General features: G+C 34.0%; 3 protein-coding genes across 4 annotated transcripts; 2 read left to right on the forward strand and 1 right to left on the reverse strand.

Annotated features, from left to right (window-relative positions):
• The first annotated feature begins 1,474 nt into the window (after positions 1-1,474).
• Positions 1,475-5,216, forward strand: LOC116338890 (phosphoenolpyruvate carboxykinase [GTP]). The gene is made up of 4 exons (XM_031764424.1): positions 1,475-2,107; positions 2,692-3,719; positions 3,781-4,257; positions 4,345-5,216. Exons 1-4 carry the CDS (start codon positions 2,073-2,075, stop codon positions 4,755-4,757), a joined length of 1,953 nt encoding a protein of 650 aa, XP_031620284.1. The 5' UTR covers positions 1,475-2,072; the 3' UTR covers positions 4,758-5,216.
• Positions 5,217-5,672: 456 nt separating this feature from the next.
• Positions 5,673-10,188, forward strand: LOC116338889 (zinc finger protein 629-like). Its single transcript, XM_031764422.1, has 4 exons — positions 5,673-6,097; positions 7,156-7,335; positions 7,423-8,126; positions 8,211-10,188. The coding sequence occupies exons 1-4, from the start codon at positions 5,930-5,932 to the stop codon at positions 9,541-9,543; spliced, it is 2,385 nt and encodes a 794-aa protein (XP_031620282.1). The 5' UTR covers positions 5,673-5,929; the 3' UTR covers positions 9,544-10,188.
• A 209-nt stretch (positions 10,189-10,397) lies between these two features.
• Positions 10,398-25,261, reverse strand: LOC116338621 (aquaporin AQPAn.G). Of its 2 annotated transcripts, none has more exons than XM_031764010.1 (9): positions 25,099-25,261; positions 17,879-17,977; positions 17,570-17,670; positions 14,685-14,721; positions 14,365-14,619; positions 14,191-14,283; positions 14,024-14,073; positions 13,726-13,851; positions 10,398-10,808 (listed from the first exon to the last, which is right to left on the reverse strand). In XM_031764010.1, exons 2-9 carry the CDS (start codon positions 17,964-17,966, stop codon positions 10,782-10,784), a joined length of 777 nt encoding a protein of 258 aa, XP_031619870.1. In that variant the 5' UTR covers positions 17,967-17,977; positions 25,099-25,261; the 3' UTR covers positions 10,398-10,781. The 2 variants fall into 2 exon arrangements, with proteins under 2 accessions (XP_031619870.1, XP_031619869.1); XM_031764009.1 differs by lacking the exon at positions 10,398-10,808 and adding an exon at positions 11,482-13,072.
• Positions 25,262-26,282: the final 1,021 nt, after the last annotated feature.

The raw sequence follows: 26,282 nt of genomic DNA on the forward strand, positions 1-26,282 counted from the left end.
ATGTGGAGAATGATTTATAATAAACACAATATATGAATAGATGGTTCAAAGTTCCGTTGGTTTGTTATCGATTTCTCTCGAATATACATATACGTACACCGTATTTACAATATATTTGTTGATTAATTTAAAAACTCGAAAGAACGGTGATATTAGTTCAAACAATTGTGTTATCAGCTGTTTCGCCATGAACGGTACGGTTGTTGTTGTATATTGCGTCGTGTTGTTGTTCGTCGTCTTTATACTTTTGACGATGTATTTCCCTTCCCCCCTCTTTCTTTCTATTTCTATTTTGTTGGTCGATTTTCTTGTTCCATCCGATATTTTTGCGAAGATCTCGATATGTTATCGTATTATTATTTATTAAAAGTCAATCGACCCGAAAACTTGTTTTGGTATAAGTGCTTTGAAAGGCAAAATTGTCAACAAGCAACTGTTGATCGCCGCACACGAATCATATGTTATTGTTTTTTTTTGTGTGTGTTTCTATTCAAATTGAATACGTCTGAAATCTGGGCGCGAAAATAAGTGATTCGTGTGGAAAAACATGAGAGAACGAACATAATAAATAATATGCGTGCATGTATATATGTGATAACGAGCCTCTTCGCCGCACCAATCATGGATTACATTGATAAATCGAATATGCCTCTGTCAATCTCAATCGTATGTTTTGTCTTGAGGCCGTGCGCCCCGATACACACACGCGTGCTCGGAAGAGTATAATATTATCGCATATATGTCGCTTTTCTCAGGGCATGTAAACACAATTACACGAAACTACTTTCTTCCTTCTTTACACTGAAATCGACTGTCGATCGACGGTTATGGAACATTCGACCAAATTCGGTATGTATTAGTAAATGTGTGTTTTTGTTTTTGTATCTACACAAACGTACAATTGTGCGCGCTCTTCTCCAATGCAAAGACAATGTTTCGGTCATCATACACACAAAAAGTATACGGTCAAATCAAATGAAGATGTAGTTATTCAATAGTGTGCGGTCAAATTTACTATGAATGCGGTATTTGGACTTGAATTTAAAAGTATATTTCGAATCAGATATAAGATTAATCTAGATCTGAGAAAAATTCAAAAATCAATCTATATCTTGATCTGAGATAAATATCAAATCCAAGATACACTAAGATCAAAAATCTAAGATTTTGATCTCAAATCTGATCTACATAAAAAAGTGATAAAAAAACCTTTTTCTAAAACATAAAATTAGAAACATGATGAAAATATGACCGAATTGAGTTTAAACTTGACCGCACTCTTCTGAATAAACGCATCTTCATTTGATTTGACCGCATATTTTTTTGTGTGTAAAAATAACATCGACTTGTCAACAGATATAGGCTACAAAACAACAACAACGAGAAGAAAATGCTCTCAATCCAAAAACATGACGGAGAAAAAAAGCCTACCGTCGTGTGCGTGTCACTGCTTTCTATAAAAGGCGATGTACAGCCGAACATATCCTCAGAGCGCTCAACGAACGCAATCGTTTCAGTTCTTTCTGAAATTACCCGATAGTGTGTGTGTTTATAAAGAGAAAAATATTCAATTCGAAAAAGAAACGTAAATCTGGCAAAATCAGTCAAGTGATTATCGAGCATATTTTGCAGAGCATTTAAATTTTTTGTCGATTAAAACTACTTTTTTTTGAAAATATCACTAATATTCGACAGTCCTAAGACTTCGATCGTTTAACGGATAATTCAAAAGAAACTAAAAAAACAGACAATTTTTAAATGAATAAAATCGCTGCGCGGAAAATTCTAAAATTTCGTTTATACTCAAAGTGTGGATTCTGTGAAAATCTGTATTTGGTGCTCACATTTCGGCCGCATTTGAATCGCTGTGGAAAAAGCTGCAACGTTTGAACGAATTTTTGTACGCAAAACAAACAAAATTTGAGAGTGTTTTTTTAACCTGCAATTGTTGGGTTTTTTCGATTTGCGAATTTCGATTCACAACGGCTCTCATCATTTGGAGAGCGACACAAAATCTACGCGTCTTTGTAACATTTTGTGTCCGTGCAAAAAGTACTGCCCCAGAAGCCGAAATGCCTGAACTCATCGAAAAAGTGTCAAACACATCGTAAGTTGAAACAATTTTTTTTGTCGCACATTTTGAAATTAGACAATGCCTGAAAGTCAAATCAAATCCGGACTTCAAATCAATCAACCGCTAATTGCCCATTGGCTTTTATCGTCTCGGCATTAGAGATATTAAAAACTTCCTGGGAGCAAAAATCTTGAATTTTAATTTACATTCACTTGTATTCGATGCATTTTCGTAATTAAAACAAAACTGCGCACCAGTTTGTCTAGTTTAAATTTACATCTTTACATTCTCAATCCTATTTTAATATTTATTGTGTCTTTCAACTGTGAGATGTGAGTGCACTGAAAGCACCCCAAGCTTTTATTGCTTAAAATAATTTCAACGAACGCATATGACATTTCGTCATTGATCATCGACTGTATTCTAGCTGATGCAATAGTCGTCTGTTTAAATGATATTCCAACAAAATCGATATTAAATGCTAAAGTTATTCCTCCTTTCATGAAACTTTTCTTCGATTTTTTTAAAAATTATTGTACAAAAAAATTATTTCGGCAACATCGTACTAAAAATCGTTTTTTTTTTTATGTTTTTCCTCAATTTACCCAATAATTCAGGTCATATATAAAATCGCGATGTGCAACGACCAGTAATGTTGGACTTTACAATCATATTCGTGGTTTTCCAGTGGCAAAAGGAGAACTTGATGCATTATCGCCGAAAGTTCGAGCATTCATCGAAGAGAGTGTACTGCTATGCCAACCAGAAAGCATTCATATTTGTGATGGCACGAATCGAGAAAATAACATGTTGTTGCGTATACTTCAAAATCAAGGAACAATTGTGCCATTACCAAAGTACGATAATTGTTATTTGGCACGAACAAATCCGGCCGATGTGGCTCGTGTTGAATCGAAAACATTCATTTGTACGAACCGACGTGATGAAGCGATTCCAACGGCAAAATTGAATGTCGACGGTAAATTGGGCAATTGGATATCGGAAAATGACATGAAAATGGCGATTTCCAATCGATTTCCGGGATGTATGCGTGGTCGAACAATGTATGTGGTGCCATTTTCAATGGGCCCATTGGGATCGTCATTATCGAAAATTGGCATTGAAATCACTGATTCGGCTTATGTTGTTTGCTCGATGCGCATTATGACGAGAATGGGAGCAGCGGTGATGGATCTATTGCGTAGCAATTGTGATTTTGTTCGATGCTTACATTCGGTCGGTACACCGGCAAACGGAAAAATTGAACAACCTTCGTGGCCATGTGACCCCGAGCGCACAATCATTCTACATAAACCGGCCTCAAACGAAATCGTATCGTACGGCTCGGGATATGGCGGGAACTCATTGTTGGGTAAAAAATGTTTTGCTTTGCGTATTGGTAGCACGATTGCAAAGAAAGAAGGATGGCTTGCCGAGCACATGCTTATTTTGGGCATCACCAATCCAAAGGGAGAGAAAAAATATATTGTAGCCGCCTTCCCGTCGGCATGTGGAAAGACCAATCTGGCTATGTTAACACCATCGCTACCCGGCTACAAAGTAGAGTGTATTGGCGACGATATTGCTTGGATGAAATACGATGAAAATGGACAATTGCGAGCTATTAATCCGGAAAATGGATTTTGTAAGTATTAACACATTATTTTATAAGAAAGTGTTTTTTTCTTATTTAAATGTCTTTACAGTTGGTGTAGCCCCAGGTACGTCGAATAAAACGAATCCAAATGCGATGAAAACAATTTTCAAGAACACAATTTTCACAAATGTTGCGTCGACCTCTGATGGTGGTGTTTATTGGGAAGGCATGGAAGATACATTGACTAATGATGTGCAAATAACCGATTGGCTTGGTAAACCATGGATTCCAAAGGTGACAAAAACACCAGCAGCACATCCAAATTCACGTTTCTGTACGCCCGCCAAACAGTGTCCAATTATTGATAGAAACTGGGAAAATCCGGATGGTGTGCCAATTAGTGCGATTTTATTTGGAGGACGTCGTCCAAACGGCGTACCATTGGTATACGAATCATTTTCATGGCAACATGGTGTATTTGTGGGTGCAACAATGCGCAGCGAAGCAACAGCGGCTGCTGAACACAAAGGAAAAGTCATTATGAATGATCCGTTTGCAATGCGACCATTTTTCGGTTATAATTTCGGTATTACATGATATTTTTTTTTATTTCAATTTTTTTCTACTAAACATTTGGACGAAATATTGATGATTTTATGCGCTTCATTTTCAGGTGCATATTTAAAGCATTGGTTGAGCATGGAAACACGTGCCCATTCCTATGGTGCGCAACCCCCAAAAATATTCCATGTCAATTGGTTCCGAAAAGATGCAAATGGCCAATTTCTATGGCCTGGTTATGGTGATAATATTCGCGTTTTGGAATGGATTCTCAAACGTATCAACAATGAATCGTGCGCCAAAAAAACCGCAATTGGTTATATTCCGTCGGATGGTAGTTTGAATGTGGAACAGCTCCAAGATGAAATCAATGTCAATGAACTGTTTTCGATACCAAAAGAATTCTGGTTAAAAGAAATAGACGACATTATCAGATATTTCGATGAACAAGTTGGCAGCGATCTTCCACCCGAAATTGCTCATGAATTGAACGATTTAAAAATACGCATCGAAAAATCCAATTGATTTTTTATTTTATTTTTTTGAAAAAATAAACTTGGGAATATAATATAATCAAAGTCCATATTTATAAAATAAGAAAGCAGAAGTCGCAGAAAGTGAGGTCATCTTTGAATTTCAGACAGCAAATAATATGCAGCAAAATTATTTACTTATTTTAGCCATTTAGTCATTATTGTTATTATTGATAATAATATGAAAAGAGAGTAATACGCCGTCAAGGCAGTATAGAGACATGGGTGTGTTTGTATTTTAAAGATAGAATGTAATCTATTATTTTATAGGAAGCAAACGAAACGAAAGAAAAAGAAACATTATTGGACTCTAGACCAGCAGACATACTGGTTTTTATTATCAGTGTCGATGCGATTTAATTAATTTACTTGCGAAATATAGCGATAATTTTTTTTTAATAAAACATATAACAAGCGTAATATTGAAAGAATAAAAGCAGGCGATACTAATGCTAATGCTCGTTTTTTTCCAAAGCAGGACATATTTGCTTAACGTAATAGAATTGTAAAACTAGAAAATTCTATTTAAAACCGAACAGTAAATAAATAAAATTTGAAAATTGAAAAAAAATTCTCAAAAATATAATAAAGAAAAACAGATATGTTCTTTTCTAATTCGAAATCAAAAGTGTTTGTATTAATTCGTTTGTAAGACAGTTTTTTGAAAATGTGTTTAAATTTGATGAGAAACGGCAAAATGAATACCGAATGCACCTTCCATCGCATTTCATACGTAAACCGAACCGAAATGAATTATGTGCGCCATCTATCGATATGAATATACTTACCATATACATCCAATATATTCACCAGTGTAACCGTTCGTTCTCTCTCTTCATCTCACTCACTCTCATTCGTCTCTGTGTGTTGATGCGTGCGCGCTGGTGAATTTGACAATACTGTGTCATTCAAGTGTACATCATTGTTTTGGATTGATGAATTTGATGGTAGTTTCTCAACAAATCATATCCACAATTCTGCGACAAATTGTCACTGTTCATTACGGTTTTGTTTTGAAGAAACTCGTAAATTGTGTATATGCGTGTTTCAAACAAATAAAAAAAACCAATCCGTTTCTTTTTTCGTATAGTGTTTGTATTTGTGGCGTAGAATTAGTTAGAAGAAAAAACGACAGAGAAAATAAAATTCCGGTCCGGCTTAATTATGGTCGATTATGATGAAAATGGTTATGCGGCCGAGCTGAAGGAGAAGCCCGTTTGCCGTTTTTGTTTAACACAAGATGATACATTGACCAATATTTATTCGACCAAATCGAATGCCAATTCACAAGCATCGCTTAGCATGCAAATTATGGCATGCGTTTCAATTGAGGTATGTTAACAATGCGATTCGAATTTTAGCCTTTTTTTCATTGACCCAGAGTGTTTAAGTGTATTTTTTTTTTGTTTTTCTTTCATTTACGTTGAAAGAAATTAACATTTGATAGTTTAATCAATATCCGTTTACGACGAGAAAAAAAATAGATCCTGTTCGAAAGGCAATCAAGACAACAATGTTGATATTCAAGCCAAAAAGTTGTTTTAGTATTATTTTTTTTCTTCTTCATCATCTCAATGGTGTATGTATTGGGAAAATGTTATCGAATGCAAACTCATTCACATCGTCTACATCCAATATGGCGTACCATACGTGTTGTGTATATGTGTCTCTTGTTTGAAACAAACAGCGCCCAATACACAAAACATTTGTAGTACGAGATGCTCACGATGATGGGTGTGTGCATATGGAACAGAGGTATATAGCATCGGTTTTAAGATCAACACTCAACACAAACCCGACGGTTTGTGGGCTCGTTGCTATTTTATTGTTTTGTTTCACTTACATTGATCGCGCCAAAATGACTTTTTTTTGGAAAATGGATATTCATTTTCTTTTTCATAATTATAAAAAGAAGTTTTTATGAATGTAAATCACCTTTTGTCTGACGCAACCTTTATTTTTGATGAATTTTTTTGTGGACATTTTCAACACTTTTTTAACAGATTCATCGGATTCACCGGTTTTACTTACATTTTTAATTTTTTTTACCAAATTGTAGAGCTGCCGAAGGTGCATCAATTTCATTGCATTTTGATTTTTTGTAATAATTAAAATTGTATTCAAAATATTGCGATCCATCATTGGATATTGGTTTATTCTTCTAAAATCTAGTCTACTCTGAATGAAGCTATTACTGTCACCAAAGAAGTGCGAGCACTAATGAGTAACCGCACTCCCCAATTATATACTAAAAATGTCCAAGTGCCACACTTGAATACAAAAAAGAGCAGCTGCTACAAGAAAAATTTCCGCACCTTCGCGGTGCCTAGAACAGTTCTATTTTTTACTAAATTCGTCGGAAAAATATTAATGATGTCCTTAATTTTCAGGTATTTGCCGATGATGAAATGCCAAACACAATATGCCATCCGTGTCGAGCGTTAATGGATTATTGTTATCGTTTCAAGCAAATGTGTAAAAAAGCCGACACACTTTTGAAACAATATCCGTTAACTGGAGTTTGGCCCGACCGATTGGATCATCCGAAATTTCCAATTAAATTACATCAGGTTAGTATAGAAGGAATCCAATTATATTTTTAATGTTATCCATCATCAAACAAAAAAAAAACTTAACCAAAACTAAATATCTTCCAGAATAATAAATCTTCGGAGTCGCGTGAACCATTGACAGCTCAAAGTCTGAAGCGAAAATTGCCGCAAACAATAACAATAAGTACACCATCAAAGCGTTTAATGACAACATCATCATCACAGATCGAGAATGAAATACCGATTGAAGACATGGTTGTAGAATATGCTGACGAGCAAATAATCGAAGAGATTTTGCCAACGCCAAAAATACTCAATATTAAACCAGCGCCGATCAAAATTCTCAACAAACAGGCGTCAACAATAAAATCCATTGAGCCGGTGCTACGAACGTCCGTCGTAAAAACCAGCGAAGATGGTAAAATTGAGGTTGTGTCCGAAATTATGGAAAGCGATGATCCCGAATTGGATCCAATAAAAAATGCCGCCCCAGTCGAAACAAATGTATTCCCATGCAATTATTGTGAACGATCATTTCCGTTGCGTCAATTGCTCGATATTCATATAGCAAATCATGTACGTGATCGAAAATTTCAGTGTATGGTATGCAATAAGGGTTTCTTCAGTAAGTACGATTTGGGAAAGCATGAATTGATTCACACGGGTGAAAAGCCATTCAAATGTGTTGTGTGCGGCAAGGCATTCTCTCGTTCCACGCTGCTTAGAAGACATGAAAAAGTCCATTCGGATCAGCCGAAATTCTTGTGTGCCTACTGTGAACGTCCATTTTTATCGAAGGAAGAATGGGAGTAAGTACCATGATTATTTTTCAATCACATGTTGATTAATTTAAGTTCTTAAGTTAATTTTTTTTCTTTTCTGACCCCATCCAGGAAGCACACGCAAAATCATCAAAAGAAACGGCCATTCACATGCGATGTGTGCAATAAAAGTTTTGCATTTAAACAGGGTTTAGAGCGTCATGAAATTGTTCATTCAACCGATCAACCGTTCAAGTGTGAACATTGTGATCAAGGCTTTTCAACGCAAGGTAAATTGGCACGTCATTTAACAGCCCATGCTGGCGATCGCCCGTATCCATGCCGCATTTGCGATAAATCCTATTTGTTAAGCCATCATTTGACACGGCACATGCGTTCGCACAAGGAAAACAATCAAATCATTCACAAATGCTCCGAATGTTATCTATCGTTTGCAAAACGTGATGAATTGGTTACACATTCAACGGTGCATGCAACAGAAAATTTGGTGTGTCCGCTGTGTAAAACAACATTTGATGATGTTGACGATGTATCTGAGCATATTAAACAACACACCGAAGGTGAACAATTTGCATGCGAATTTTGTGATTTAATATTTTTAACGGAGACACAATTGCATGAACACAGCGACACCCAACATTTGGAAGAAATTGAATTGTATGAAATGTCCAATACAAACGATGAAAGTTTCGATGACAGCACGGAATATGTGAAACCCGATACCGATGAAATTATCGAATATACCGAACAAGTTGAAATCATTACACCGAACGAAATTTTGGAGCACGTCGATTCACCAGTACCCAAAACAAAAACAGTCAATCGAAGCTATGGAAAATCAAATGCGAAACAAATAAAACAAGAAATTGTTAAAACAACACCAACAATAAAAAGCAGCAAATCGACCGGATCGGATGAAAATAGCATGAAAATTTTGGTGAAAACATCAAATAATTTATCGCCAAATACACGTGCGTCAACAATAAATGCAAAAAATGCCAACAAAAGTGGAATAGTGATCAGTGGTGAAAAAACACCAGACAAAACAATAAGCACAAGATCCAGCAAAACATCACCGATCACCGGCAAATTGACATCAATTGAAAAATCATCGACAACACCAGCCACCACGACTGTGGTAAAAAAACTATCGTCACAAACGTCACTCACGAAATTCCTTACCATCAAACCATCAAAATCGAATGAACAAAACGAACCAAATACACCAACGACATTGAAAAAACTCATCCCATTGCCCACAGTTAAAACGGAACAAGGAAAAACAACCGGATCGCCACCAAAACTCGCCAATAAATTGGTGAAAGTAAAACAAATTCGAATGACCAAACAACAAATTGAGGCGCTGACGAAAGAGGGAAAAATTGAAATGCGCGGCGGACAAATGATTTTTAAAAAAGAAACAACGTCACCAAAGAAAAAGTAATCGTAACGACATCTCTCTACTGAGACATCAACATTTTAGATGAATCGTCGAAACTTTAACTTAGTTTAAATTCTAGTAATCATAAGATAACTTGGAATAACTTTCACATTTCAGTTCTTTTTAAGTTAGAAACACGTTTTGAGTCATTTTGCTTTTTTTCATTTTATTTTGCGTTTATCAAGTCCAGTGTTCAATTTATATTTCATTGGATTCAATCTGTATTTTAGGAAATAAAATGGAAATGCACACGGTATAGGCTCTCCAGTAGAATAGAAGTATTTGCAGCTGCATATGAATGCGGTGTCATGCATACCGTGCTTATTATGAAAATTTAAATTGCTACAAACAGATTGTGAGCCATTGAATAATCTGGTCGCAAAATCAGTGAATGTCAGTCATTATTTTTTAAAACACTATTCCCATGGCGGAAAATTTGAAAGATTGAGAATTAATTGAGATTTTTTTTATTAATATAAGAATATTGAAAAAAATGGAATATTTTTTTGTGTCTAATTTTCCCAATTGTGTTGATTACCTTAAATTGTATAGGAAAATTAAAAGTGCAAACTTACCTATTGAAAAATGCTTTTGTCACATCATCAAAATAAAACAATCAATAAAAGAAATGTTTCTTGTAAATAGAAATAACTCTGTATTTAAATGCAGCAAATGTAAAATTTGGTTGATCATTATTTGTCTGTTTGTCTTTTGCGATTCAATTTAAATGCATCTGATCCTTACATCAATAAATTTTACCAAAAAGAAAATAAAATGCAAAAAAGTCGAAAAAAACCCATTAAATTAAAAGTAATCTCGAAAAGCCGGTTGATGAAAATTTTATTTAGGACAAAAAATGGTAAAATTGAATTTTTCATGATGCAAAATTGTCATTGTGGTAAAATTCATTTCACAAATTTCTTCAAAATGTTCGGATTAAATTGTTATTTATTTCGAACTTAATCACTAACGCGGCTGCGAAGAGGCCATATTACAATGCATTAATTTATGAAATACATTTGTGGAAGTTAGTTTCACTGCATTTTCTTCAAAAATTTTGTGTGTGCTTTAAAAAAAAAATAGTAAATGAAAAATATTTTGGAATACAATCTTTTCGGTATAGTTTCATTGCGCCATTTTCATGAGATGTATGTATTCTGTGTGCAAATTATATTATTAATTTATTCATTTTCTTTACGAACTTAATCATCATAAAACGAGAGAAAATTAAAGAGAGAAAATTAAGCGACACGATCTAGACGCCGAAGCTGAAAAGAGAAAGAAGACCAAATGAAGACATAACATTGATGTGTGATATTCGCTCTATTTACACGATCGCTGATTATATTTTTCATTTTAAATTTGTGATTTTGGTTGTTGTTGTTGTTGGTTTGAATAAGTTTGGTGCATACGAACAAAATTAAATGCAAATTAAATGAAATATATGCAGGTGAACAATTTTCAAGTAAATAAATTTGCATCGCTTCAAATCGGCGCCAATGGAGTAAGATATTATTTGCTATTTTGCAATGAGCGCTAATATCGTAGATTTTTCTTTATCGATTCCACCAATACGACATCTACTAAAAAACTCGCCGATTTCTGTTACTAGTGGTGTTTTAATACAGCTCGTGTAAACGTACAAAGGAACACACAGACTCCGATTCTGTATATGCGTATGTATTACAAATCTCTGCACTCAGTCGTCAATCGTAGCTGCTTGTGCAAAATTTACAATACATACGCATACACAGGATCGGAGTCTGTGTGTTCTTTTGTATTAGTTCATCTGTAATACAGCCATAGCCGAAGAGTTCGTTTGAGCTGTGTCAAAGCAACAGTAGTAACAAAAATCGGTATCTTTTTTAACAGATGTCGTATTCGTAGATCCGATAAAATTAATTTGTATGGGGAATATACGATACTATTTCCCATCGCTATTTTGTTACTACAGAGTTTTAGAGTTTCATTTATACTTTGACACTTCTTTATTTGTTTTTTTTTTATTTAAGTGTTTAGTGATTAGCTGGGGTGACAATCAATCATCTAAATCACGAGTTAAGCCTCGAGGTACTGAAGTACCAATTGTAATTAACAAATGGTTGATCATAATCAGTTGGAGAGAGGAGTGTCACTGGAGTTCTGTAAAGTTTACCATTTGGCACATTTTTTGCCTGAGGATTGATTGATCTAGTGGAACTAAAAACTCTATTTCCTAGACGTCTGATCACAATCGAGTCCGATTTCTTGAAACCGGCGAACAAATTGTTCACAGATCATGATCGTGAATGATTTTTGATAATTCTTGACCTAGTTATTGAAATCGGACGCCTAGAAAATAGAGCCTTTATTAAAATTGAATTTTGGAAAAATTTCTCGATTTGCTGGAAATATTATGAAAGAATCGTTTCACTCGCAGGGGTGATACACCAAACATTATCTTTTAAAAATTTCCTCTACATTTAATCTCATTTTTGACATAAACATATTACTGCTGCCATAAATCCGCAAGAATCATAACGCCAGTTCCCTCCAGCCACTAGTCATTTTTTCCAACCTCCCCAAAACATTTAATGTACAACCATGTGAAGCGAGCCGGATATATTTACTTTTGTGAATGTTGCATGCATGTAATTTATTTGGATGTGCAAAAAAGTGAAATAAAAATCCATTTGAAATGTAAAAACTAGATTTCAATTTGAAAATTCATCATTCTACGTTAAACAAAAACTGGTATATATACATAAAACTTCATGTGGATTTCTCTTAAGCATTAAAATATAAATGCAATGGCAAAATTAGTAGGCGAAAAGTGTTAAGCAAAATGTAGATGTGTGAATGATGTCTGTTTTCTATTGAGGAATTGAGTAATGGAAATAGTGTTTTCAAGCCAGTTAAAAATAAACACTGAACAATGATCACTGAATGACACAAGCACAAGCTCAATTGAAATCAATTGTAATCGTAGGAATTTGACATTCAAACCACTCAGGTGCTCTTATCATACAAAACCATTTAAAAAAAGGAGAAAAAAAATATTAAAATTCTAGCATAATGAATGGTTCCAATCAAGTAACCCGGTCACTTGCATCATTAGTTTGGAGTATATGCGTCACATGCGAACAACAAAAAAAAACACAAACGAATGAGCATGACACTAAGGAATTCAATATACACACGCCAATGCATAAAAACCGTTTTACGTACATTTTGATAACTGATAATTTCAGTTGGGATTATCGAGTTGAGTGATGGCTGTCATAATTTATGATAGTTTTTTTGTAATTGATGATATCTCTTATTTATTTATATAAACGATTTGTTTTTTTTTTGTTTTCTTGTCTCAAAATACGGGCAGAAGTTTCACAAAAGCACGGATTATTTTATTTATGCAAACCAAAATTAAACAATATGAATGAATTCAACAATAATAACATTTGATTGGCACTAGCGCATTTTTCGCGATTGATAGATCAACGCTCATAATTTCATTTTAAACGTCATCAATGTACTTGATGTCTAAATATTTCTCCTAAAAAAAGAATAGTTTTAAAATGATTAGAGACAGTATCAGAACGAGAGAGCGAGAGAAAGAGTGTGGATGACACAGATTCTGAGAGTGAGAGAGACATACAAACACTACATTGTATTTACATTTATTTCATTTTCATCGATACACAAAATTAATAGGTCCGTTTTCTGTATCCAAACGGAAACATATAAAAAAACAACAGACAAATCGGAATACTCATATATTACGAGACAAAAATAACACACAGACATATAAAAAAAAATATTAATACACTTATATTTATAGCAACATTTCAGCTATACGGAAAGAGATAGATGAAATGCTTAAGAAAGAGATAAAAGCCCCTTTGACTTTTAGCACATTTAAAACATAATATACAAAATGCACTGAGTATTTCGATGAGTATTGGCAAATAAATGGTGGTATGTGATGTGAGCTAATATTCTATGTATATGATGGCGAATCTTTGAATTTTGTTTTTTTTTTTACTTTATTTAGTTCACCCGAATGAGCTCATTTCACTGATTCCAAACTGATAACGGTTATTGTCCCATTCGTGGTTCGTTTTTTTTTCTTTCACGTTAACCGTGTGCGTTTTTTCAGTTAGTTCTTTTTTTAAATGTGCTTTATAGTACAAGTGTTCTTGATCTCACCTCTTTTTCGTTTGCATCAGTGCGATACTTTTCACTGCGATCAACCTCAACGTCTGGTGCACTGAAAGCTTGTGTGTACAACAATGATGCCACAATTCCACCAAGGATCGGACCAGCCCAGTAGATCTTTTTTAAAATAAAATTTGGAGATGAAAAAATTGCAAAATACATGAAATGTTTGATGAACAACAAACGATTTCGATAAAAAAACAGACGATTAATCTGTTATTTTAGTACTTATGTGTGGAGATTTTTCAACATTTTACATTTCAAAGACTCTGTTTGCCAGTATACTCACCCAATGATTATCCCAAGTTTGAGTAATTACTGCTGTTCCAAAGGTTCGAGCTAAATTCAATATTTGAAGAAGATACAATTCAAATTTTACAAAATCGATATAATTTCAATGAAAATATTTGGACATATTTGGATCTATTGCGTTTCGCTCAAATCAATCAAACTCACCCGGATTCATCGAACTACCAGTGTATTTGATGGTTCCTAAATGTCCGACGGTAACCGCCAATCCAATCGCCAATGGACCAACATATTTCGAGTCTAGATCGATTACAATCGAACAACATATTTAATTTGATTGAATTCGTTTCAAAATGTATTGATCAAAAAACGGAATTTAACCTGGTTTGTTGCCATCGCAAACGCCAAAAACGGTAAAAATAAGAATGAAACCGAGGAAAAATTCGAGACCAAGTCCTTGCAATGGAGTCAATCCTTCTGCTAAATTCGTATGCCCTAAACCGTTGTGATACGAATCCGGTACCAAGCTTTTGAAACTGGCTGAACCAGCAACAGCACCCAAACATTGCAGCAAAATGTAGAGCAAAGCACGAACCACACTAATTTTACCCGTCACTAGCTGAGAAACCGTTACAGCTAAACAAAACGGCCATACATTTAACAAATATGAACATAAAATTTACAAAAAAAAAAAATCATACCTGGGTTTATATGACCCCCTGAGACGTGTCCAATTGCCTATACATAGTAAAATTGAAAAAAAAAAACAAACAATTAATCTATGTAATTTCAATAAGAGTAGCCAATTAACGTCACATCGGAATGTGTTTGAGTGCATTTTAAGACAACTTTATTTTCATTTGCGCGAATAAAGTAACGAACGATTTAACGCAGTTACAAAAAAAAATATATTAATTTTTATTGACTTGCCGCCACCAAATTAATTGTATATATAGAGACGGTGCAAAATTATCGATGGAATTTTTATATCACTATTGCAGTTCGTAACAGTGTGACACTCTTTTTAATGATTCAATTTTGTGTGTTGGTTTTGGTTTTTTGTTTTATTCGCGTGTCTTTTTTTTTGTTCGTTGTCGTTCGTAATGCACATGCGAAAATTTATTTTATGAACTTGTCGACAGTCTTTCCTGTTTGAATTCAATCAACGAACACGTTTCGCCACGGGCTATCTCGGGCTTTCATCTTTGCCTCATTTGGTTGCTTTTTATATAAATGCGAGTTTAGATATCACCTATCGCGTTGCTAATGCATGCATAGTGCATTTTGATATATTTTATGTTTTTGTAACCACCGAACAAAAGGTGTAATTAACAACCAATGTAAGTAAATATATTCGAAAATTATAATTGGCGAATGCGAATCGATTTCGGTCGTTTGACTGTTTTTTTTTTGCTCTCTTCAATTTGATCTTTCACAGTTTACTGTTGTGTTGATAATTTTTCTGTTTGCCATAAATGTGCGTTTGTTAGAGAGATTCTTGTGTAATATTAAAGAGCGCGCGCTCACAATACCGCAACATTTGCAATATGTGTGCGCGCGTACATCGAAACGCGATATTCATTAGAATGAAAACACATATCGAAAATGATGAATAAACGCCTTTGCAACTTTAGCCAAAATGCGCGCTTAATTCTACGCTTGCAAAGTGCATCGACACAATCAAAGATAGAGAAGGAGAGTGAAAGATAGAGAATATTCAACAGCCACAAACAAGAATGATCCAAGGAAAAACCAAACAAAAACACATCGAATTTCATTGACTCGATATTGTCCAACATGGGCAGGTCTATCTTTTTATGGTTTCATTTGTGCAGATTTTGTTTGACGGTTTTTTTTTAAATTTCAATCACTCGCGTCTCTCTTCAATCGTGCTTGTGATCGCTCTAGCCAATAAATCGACCATAAAAATGGTTTGGTGGCTTTGACTCGATGCATATGCGTACTCGCTCCACTGCACTCTAGTGTTTGTGTATAAATTTGATAAAACCATATTCTAGCATTTTGTAAAAATTGCTATCGCATTTTCGCAGCGCGTTTTAATTTTAAATGGTAAAACAAGCGCCCAGGTAACGAAACGTACACGGTATTGGTCTTTGGTATTTCGGTCAGAACGTCAATCCATAAAGATGGCAAACGATCATATGCCAACTTGTCATTTCATTCAATTTTTTTTCATCGCTTCGATTCGTTTTTGTGCGTGCTTTTTTTGTTATTTCAAAACGCGTGTTTTTTTTTCTCATGCCGTATAACTTGTGTGCACAAATTTGGTTATTTGAATTTGATTGTAAACAACCATATTTTGTGAGTTTCATAGCTCACCTTTCAATTCGCCCTATTTCATATTCGCAAATAGAGAGAAACATTGCCTTTTATGCTCGTGCTGTCAATCAATGGAGTTTTTTTTATTCTCTCAACGCTAGCAAAATTCATCGTGTTTGACTATTTGTTTTTGAATATCTAGTTGAGTTTTTCCGTCTTTGCGAGCGCGAAAAAAAATGAAATTGATTGTTTGGCCAATTTATTCATTGATAATGAATTTTCGAAGGTAACAAAGCAATCCATACAAAGATCACGTCGTGGGCAATGCCAGCATGACGACGACTATTACTGAATGTGGTCGCGAGAGACAATAAGCAAGAGACGCCAGTGATAAGTGAACGAAATGTGTTTGAAACCGATACACATGTTGAACGAGCATTGCACGTCGAACTAATAACTACACATTGTAACCGTGCTCGCTCATTCTAGCCACTCTCGATTCGAATTAACAGTACACATCTAATCGAATATTGTCACGTTTTGCATTGATAAATGCGCTTATTAAAAAAAGCGTTTAACCACCGTCGCGCGTACACACAAGTAATTGCTACAATTGTAATTGCTATTATTTGCCTCGCACCGTAAATTGATGATTAGCTAATTTGAGCAGAATGAAAAAAAAAGAAGCGGCTGTTTATTTGAAAATGATGTGGCGCATTTTTCTATCGCTCCCTTCAAATGGGATGAAACCGGTCGGTCGGTGTACATGTCAATTTATCCGATCACATTACTAGTGAAATGCATACGTTTCTTTTGTAGAAGCAAGCAATTCATTTTATATTGATACAGTTTTTTTTAGTTTTCCTCTCGACTCTTGCATATAGTATTCGATTCGTTCATCGCACACACAAGTGTTTCAATTGGCAAGAAAAAAAATATATATGGACATCAAATATGTATGAGCAGAAAATTAACACACCATTCATGAACACAAAACAATTGTAAATATGAACTAATTTTAATTCAAACGATTTGACATGTGTTCTACTTGCATTTGGCAAATTTATATCAGGTGTATGTCGCACTCACGCAATTTCGAAACTATTTTTGTTTGTGCATTTACAACTGTGTAGCCAATTGTTTTTTCTCTAGATTTTTTTTCATTTTCCCAAAATGGGATAGAAGCTTAGCGTGTCCATAAATTTGTGCAGTCACAACACCTTTTGTTGCAGCCCGTTGACGACGACGGCAAAAATAATTTGAAATACAAATAAAACAAACGTTGAGATTCCAAAGAAATACTAACCATAACGGCCACAAAAACAGTCAATCCAAATGCAAACGATATCATTGTATGATCACCAAATGTACACGCTGCACATGCGAAAAAGTTCAACAGGAATATACCTAATGAGAGAGAGAGGTGATTAAAACTAAAGTTCCAGCTCTTTTTTGTGCATTTTTCAAACATCCGTTTTTCTCTAATTGTTGGAACGAAGAAAAAAATCGTTTTTTTTTTGTTCTCATAATTTTATGATCTTTCTTCATTTATCTTTGTTTTCATATGTTTAGTAAATTTTGCCGCACGTTTTGTTCAAATATCTCATACACTTACCTACAAATTCGGCGAGCAATGCATTTGTAAGCTTATGCTTTCTCGATGACAGCTCATTGATACCCAACGTGTACTTGAATCCAGCCATTTCTATTGATTCTATATTGAAACAAATCGGGAGGGAAAAAGAGAGAGAGATAGAAAGAGCTACAAATCAAAATATATTTGCAATTCAAAAATGGTGTGTCTGTTAAATAAAAACTCCATTTTAAAAGCGTGCACATTACATAATCATTTAAAAACGAGTAAAAAAAAAACGTCTGTACAAATTGCGCGATGTGAGAAGAGAAAATTGACGTGCACAAGACCCAATGATAAATAATTGTGTGTGTGTGTCAGTTTTTCTCATTGCGCATTGAAACAATGGAATATTTTTTTGAAATGATTATTATTGAAAAATTCAATAACAGGAGAACGAAGCAAAAAACAGATCATTAACAAAATGCAGGATTATGACTTAATCTCTGATTGCAACGGCGACTTAAATGCAACGCTTTTTTATGTATCGCGAGAAATCGAAAAATAAGCATCGATGATGATTCGCGATAATGATGTGCGATAATTGCAAGCAAATAAACGATTTTTCAATCAACATTTTTTTACTCATCTTATATCGAAATGAAACAGTCACTAATCCATTCGATTAGTTGTGATCGGTTAATTTCTGATCATAGAAAGAACAACAATTACAATGAGTTGATTATTGCAATGTGATTTGTTATTGTTTAGATTCCAAGAGAAACAGAGTGACCAATACAAACGATAGTCCCAGTGAATCACACAGAAATAAATAGAAATAAAAATAAAAAAAACTGTTGTTATTGTCTCATTATGTGCACATTCAACATTCCACTCAGCATATTTTTCATATTTTCAGCAAATCAAAGACCTACAATTAGATACGATCACTCCTTTCGAAATATGGATTATTCATTTGTGATATTTTATAATGTCTATCCGAACTGTTTTACAGCACCACTATCACGGCAGCAACATTTTGTATTGATATTGTTGTTTGGTTGATTGGTCAGAAGTTTGTTTGCCAGAAATAGAACAAAATTGACACAATCAAGAATGTGTGGGTCGGATCGGCCATATGTGCATCTTTCATATTATATAAATTATTTATGAAATTTTGGTTTATTTGCTCATCGCCCATTACAAAATGACGAAGAACAAACACAATTTATGGTTTTCCATCACAATTTAAATTTATAACTGGCTTTGCGAATGGAAAAGCAATCTGTTGATTTCATTTTATGGATGAAATAGAAGTGAATTGTGAACAGTAAACTGCAATGGGTCATAAAAATTATGGTAATAAAATCGAAGCGAAAGAGGTGACATACAGACAGAATATGCCACGGGATATTCATTGTGATCTAATGATATAATCGTGATGCATGTCATCATTCTGTTGTTGTTGATGACATACCACAACGAATTCCGAATTTTTCACAAACAACACGTCATTAAATGCATGAAAAATTGTGAGTATGAAAAGCATATTCGATCCAAATGCCATGAGAATTTATTAGAGCGAGTCATAGTCATATAGTCATTTGGCTTATCGATAATTAAGTATCTACGACCGGAAATTGATGGGTCTTGATTTGGTGTTTGTTTCTTTTGTTGTTGTTAGATATTTGAAGCAATTTTCATCACTTTTCATTTCTCGGAGTTCCCATTACCAATTTCATTCTTGAATGAGAACGAATGAAACTCGATTCTGGAAACGCAATTCAGAAGAAAAATACAAAAATCGCGTAAAATTTCCGCTTGTTTAAAATGTAATTATTTTCTTCGTTTTTTTTTCTTTTCTTCATCACTTCTGATTCGGACACATTTATACTTCTGATTTTATGCCCGTTGAAGAGCGAGGGAGAGAAAGAAAAACAAATTCAAGAATCATTTGTGATTTTCAAAGACGAAAGAATGAATTCAATTCGCTCGTCATAATTTCAGTTCTCTCTCTCTCTCTTCGAAAAATACCCGTCATTTATCACGTTCAAACGTTTTATTCAACCTGGATTTTACGCATGCATGCGCTTCATCACTCTACGGGTGACATACAACCGAAATTGCCCAGCCATTGTTCATGAAATTTCGTTTCGGACCCTTGAAGAAAACGCGCGCACGCACACACACGTAGCTTGGCCGATGCTTTGTGGTGAACACAATAAAAGCCCATCTAAAATTGAACGATGAGAATACGATTTTCTTTTCGTTGATTTTTCGGTGACTCAGTAGCGTGCTACAACAGTGATTAACGTGCACCGTGTGATCGCATCGAAACTAATATTAAAGATCGTTGCATTTCAAGCCGCGTTTTAATTTCTTATTCTATGAATTTGTTTTTGCATTGTCATTTTGCTCCATCGTTGGGACAAAAAAAAAACAAATTCCTTTTTTTGACGAGTAATACAGTGGAAATATTATTATAATTTATTTGTAGAGATTATTCGAAAATAGAAATATAAGTACATTTAAATTAAATCAAGAAAAAAAAAACACGACGACTGAGCCAAACACACTCAACAATCGAATGAACGAATGGCATGCGTGAAAACAAAAAAAAAAATGTACACTAAATCGTATGCATATTCCATGATATATATACATGGCGAATGAATAAACAAATAATTAGACGTAATAATAGTAACAATAAGTTAAACAGGTATAATGATATAGTCAGAAATGAGCGTAATTTTTCACGGTTATAGACGTGTTATTCAAAATATTCTCTTTTTCTCTCTCTCCCTCTGTGTGCGCATTCTGAAAGACACTGTGATAAAAACAAAAACTAAACCGATTGAAATGAAGTACATGGGCTGGTAGCGTAATTTAAGCCTAACGCCGAATGCCAAACGCATTGAAAAAAAGGCGTGCGCACACAATATCATTTTGAAAGGGAATAAAAACTACTACGCATTCAATATGAGTATTGAATTTTGCTTCCGAGTCTCGCAACTGGCTGATTATATCGGGTCCAATTTATACCAACCACAGCCATTCCCATTGAAATTCAATTTAGTAATGATTATTTCTATTCTTCTTCTTCATTTTTCTCGCTGATTACCGCAATACACCAAAAATGATGTATTTATCTTTCCATTTAATACTAGTTGAGTGAACTAGTAGTCCCTCAAATGAATTGTTCCGAGCCGGTAATTCATTTTTTTTTGCCTAATTTGGAAAACGTGAATAGCAAATCTAAAAGAAGAACGAAATATTCCGCGAAAAATCAGCATGTTTGTTCATCTTTTTTTGGTGCAAATAAATACAATATTGTTAATCTACTTAAGAGCAGTGACACAACGATCATGATGCAAATCATTTCGAATTGACATTTTTGTGATTTGTTTTGGTCGCTTTTTTTATTGAACAAAAATGTTGTTGGTATTTTTAATCGCTTTTTTTTCGTTGCAGATAATTAATACCAACGGTGACACGAATCGCTTTCGATACAATAACTAGATTTTCGATCTGTACATTAGTAATGGCTGGTAAATGTCAACAAATTGTTGATTATGATTGCAATACGTTTATTCTCCGGCATTCAATATAGAAATCACTCGATGAATCAAAAAAAGAAGAGAGATAGAAAAAAAGACAATATTTCAATCGTTGCTTTGACTTAACAAATTATACCGTAAGAATTTGTTCGGCATCTTCAGTATTTTTGTGTACATTATTTCAGAAATGAAGTAATTATTTGGTCTCACCAAAGATTACTTCGTTTCTAGTTATGGACATTCGAAAAGATGACGATACATTCATCAAATCTATGATTAACCCTCTAATGCATTAATTTTTTTTCGATATGAGACTTATTTTTCTATGATTGTTTTGGTTTATAATTCCTTAAAAAAATAATCGAAATTCAAAAAATCGCATGGTTTTCTCAAAAAATGCTATTGACAAAATTCGAGAACAATCAAAACCATTGTTTAAACTGCAGTAAATCTGCTATAAACAAAGAAAATTATAATTTTTTTTGTCAAATTTCTGTTTTCGAGTACAACCGTGTATATAATTAAGCAACCGATTTACATCCAGTTGTCAAATGACCGGAAAATGAAAGCCTGAGCCCTACTGAATGTATTTTAATTCATAAATAAAATCTTTTTTTTTAAATTATATATTTTAGACAATAATTTATACACCATGCCTAAAGGCAGGGCTATGCACTAGAGGGTTAATAAACTAAATAGAATTTGATGAAAACTTCAAAATTTTAATCTTTGATCATCAATTTAGAAAAATTCCACTGAAAAAATAAACAAAAATAAGAAAAAAATATTTCGATCGTTGTCCACAAAAAAATCCATTTACATTTTGATTAATTCACTTAGAGCTTATTTCAACACCCACCGAAAAGATAAAAGCAAATAAATTAAATCCATTCAGTTGTTTATTCGCCGAAGCAAATGTGCAACAAATGACAAAAAATTTCGATGCGGAAGCCCATTACCGATAAAAAAAACTTGGTGATATCACATGCAAAAACAATGACCGTCAATTGAAAGACGCGTCTTGTGCGAATAGTACGAAACATGTGCTATAATTTGTAACATGCAGACGGATGATGCGATCATCGAGGATGTGTTAATAGATTTGACCCATGCGTTTTGGTTGATAATCGGCAGACCAATCTGATAATTAGCCTGAATGCGAGTCGTGTAGTCGTCGTCAAAAAGTGATAGTAAAGGCAAAAATGGATTTGCGTGTCGTGAGCGAGAGATGAATAATATTTATTATGGTTTTACTTTTCAAGGACATGAGTTTTTTTGCTCTTTCACTTTCTCGTAAATATTCTCTGTACGGCGGAGGTGTTCATTTAACGACAAAGGGACACAATAGAGAAAAAAAGCCAAGTCGTGTTTACGCAATTGTTGTTTTATATAGAACAGCGCACATTTATGACTTGAGATAATGATTAAATTGCGGCTGTTGAGTTTATTTCGGAACTCACAATCAAAATGATGACACAGTTTTTAATTTGTTATATCAATATATCAAAAGTCATCTTTCTCTATCGCTCTTTTCTTGCAGGCTTTTTTATCTCTGCGCGATTTCAGCCCATTGTCCGATAAAAGCGATAAATTACAGTTTTTTTCTCTCCCTCCAAAAATCAGTTCTATCTTTATGAAAGAAAGAAAAAAAAAATGTTATGGCGCGAAATAAAAACGTTCCCAGAAAAGTGGCCGAAGTAGAAAGAGAGAGAATCAAAGTAATAAAGTGTAAATTCTTTTGATGAAGTGCTTTATTGAATAACATTAATAAACTATCGACAAAGTGAATCGTTTACAATGCGTGCAACAGCTATAAAGAGCAATTCCATTGAATTTGTTGAAGAGAATGAAAATTCATAGATTACGGTACATGCATGTTGGTGCAGTCGTTCTTTTACTTTTCCGCATATTAATTTATTGTTATCCAACAAACTGCACATGTAGAATTTTGTATTTTTTTTTATTATTATTCTATTTTATTCGTTCAAATTCTCTTGGTTGCTTCAGAGCCGTGCATTAGACACTTTTTGCTTGTCGTTCGCGCGCGAATGTTTCACGGTATTGTGCGAGTCGTGCCAATGAAAAGTACATCATTTCCACCTTATTCAATTTTATTTGAATTTTATATTCTCATCTCTTTTTTTCCATTGGTGTGGTATCATCGGCATTGGATTCGTGTGTTTGCTTTGATGCGGTGTATGGTCGCACTATTTATTTTGCATTTAAACAGTGTTTTATTGCGCTCTTGCGCTTGAATTCTCTGCACTTAATTAAAAGCGTAACATTTATTATGGATATTAAAAACAGTTATCACATGCGTTTCTTTTACACTCTCCCGTCGTCATCGTCGTCACAACAACAACAACATTACAAGAGAGAACAAATGAACAACATGATATTAAATACTTATGTAAATAATAGATGAAGTGTATTGGCAAAACGGCGATAAAAAAAACACACAGCGAAAAGTGTGTGTGGAAGTTAACGAAAATCCTTCTAGTTAAGCTGGCGCAAAGGGGAGAATATAAAACACAAAGTACAAAGCAAATACACGGCGAAAGAAAGTAGTAGCAACGGTATAATAAAATCATAACCATATTACGTCATTCACGTATGAAGAAAAGAAAGAAAAGTGCGATTTTGTTCATTGTTGCGTCTTTTGTATTTTAATTAATCTGAATGATTGTGCGTATTTTTTCAGTATTTTTTTTCTCTCTATTTATCTTAAGAATTCAGAATGAATTATGGCCGAAGAGTCAGAATTACCATACATGGATGCTTGGTATTGTGTTGGTTCCATGTTCATGGTTTACATGGTCCAAAAGAACATAACTGAGGCAAACGCAAACACCACAGATATACACCAAACTGTGAATAGCACAGAACAATAATACGTGCTTTGGATGCACTACATTTTTTTATAATGATCATAAGCAAAGAGAGTCTCTATTATTTACTGTGCTATTGACCAGCGTAAAAATATTATTAAGGCGGTTCCAACGACGATCACAAATTTGGAAGAAAAAATGGAGCGTTTTATATATGAGCGAAGACATTATACAATGTTGCATCGCCACAATTAAGAACATCAAACCAAAATCAGTCATAATGATCAATCAGTCTTGTTATGCTTCATTGCACGATTAATTTAAATCATTCGCCCGAAAAACTAATGGGCACGATATTAACACAGTAAAAACATAGAAATGAACAAAATAATCCTCTTCGCCTGATATTCTCATCTTCATTTTTGGTTGTTCTTTGAATGATTCACGTAAATGATTGCAAACATTTTTGGGTTGAGATTCGTTGATCACAATGTAACAAAACAAGCAAATAATGATATAAAAATGAGCAAATAAACAAAAATAAATATACATAATGATTCAGAATTTAATTTCGTTATTTTATTGCTGCTAAAAACGGAATTTGTGCGCAGAATGTGCCGTGAATGTATACGTTTTGGACAAAGATTGTTGTACGATAATAATTTTTTTAATTTAGTCTGGAAATAAGTCACAGAAATTAAGTCATTCAAACACTTTACACTTGCAACGATGGTCAAACGTGGATCCGAAACATTCTGTTAATGTAATTTAAAATTTGATCGAATTTCCCACATGTTATTCAGAAATTCAATCGTTGATCAATATTATCAAACTTTCGGTGAGTTTTTTGTTTAGAAAAATGAACTATTTTATTTACCTTAATTTTTGGTTTGAATTTATTTCTTTTTATTGTTTCGTTCTAAAACACACGCACTGTTCAAAACTCAAAACGAACGATTCAAATAGCGCACACAACGAGCTCCTAAACTGAACGGACTGAATTAGACGTTAAACGGCCACAGACAGCGAGAGAATGAAGAACAATGATCAACGAAACATTGTTTTAAATTCGATTGCACGCGCAGCCAACAAAAAATATATGTATGAAACCAGTGTTAAGTTGAAATCGCTTCAACCACTCCGTACCAATTCAAAAGTATGCCGATTGCATAAAAACGGGCGTTTTTTCTATTTTCAAAGCTTTGGAACATTCGATTTATTCCATGGACGTTAATTTTGGTGTTCCACTTGGAATTTTTGTGTAGAAAAATGATGAATGATTCTTATGATTAAAACATGACAATTTGAGTTGGCGGATAAAGATTTGATTTTTCTTGATTCAACATGAATTTAATCAAAAAAAAAAAACTTTTTTTATTCCAACAGCAATGAAATCAAAGAAGAAAAAAATTTAAAATTCCAACAATTCTGCGGAAATATCAAAAGCGAAAAAACTTTGAAATAAAAAAGGAGCAAAAAAGCGCCAATATCTTTGAATTTTGATCATTAACTTTCGAAAGATGATGGAATTTGAGTTATCATCATGTGTCGAAAAGTCCAGAAGTTTGAAATACAAATAGAATATTCCGTATACGGAGATAAAATAGATTAAAAACAATTCAAATACAAATAAATGGGCGCGTGTATGTTTTAATATAAACGCATTCAAAAAGTCCAGTGCAATGTGTATGCGTTACATGGGAGTGTGGTGGTAGCCTGTCAAAATTGCCATTGTTTATTATTCAAGCTTAAATGAGAAATGCTTAACATATGACACAGTAACACCACATGGAATCAACATGGAATGATATGACGTTTCACTAAATACTAAAGCACGCACACATTATTCTGATTGAGTGAGTGTGTATGTCGGAATGACATATGTGTGTGTGGTGGTGGTGGTGGTAGCAAATCAACATCATCCAAATGGCAATTGGTGTGTGCATGTGTTGGTGTGTGTATCACGAGTAGAAAAAGTCAAAACACATAATTATTTGGACCAATCACACGAGACCACATAAACCGAGAACCGCCGCAGCGGTAGTAAAAATAAATGGTTTC

This window comes from Contarinia nasturtii, unplaced genomic scaffold (assembly GCF_009176525.2).
Source record: "Contarinia nasturtii isolate CC-2019 unplaced genomic scaffold, AAFC_CNas_1.1 Cnas_scaffold_414, whole genome shotgun sequence".
Lineage (NCBI taxonomy): Eukaryota > Metazoa > Arthropoda > Insecta > Diptera > Cecidomyiidae > Contarinia > Contarinia nasturtii.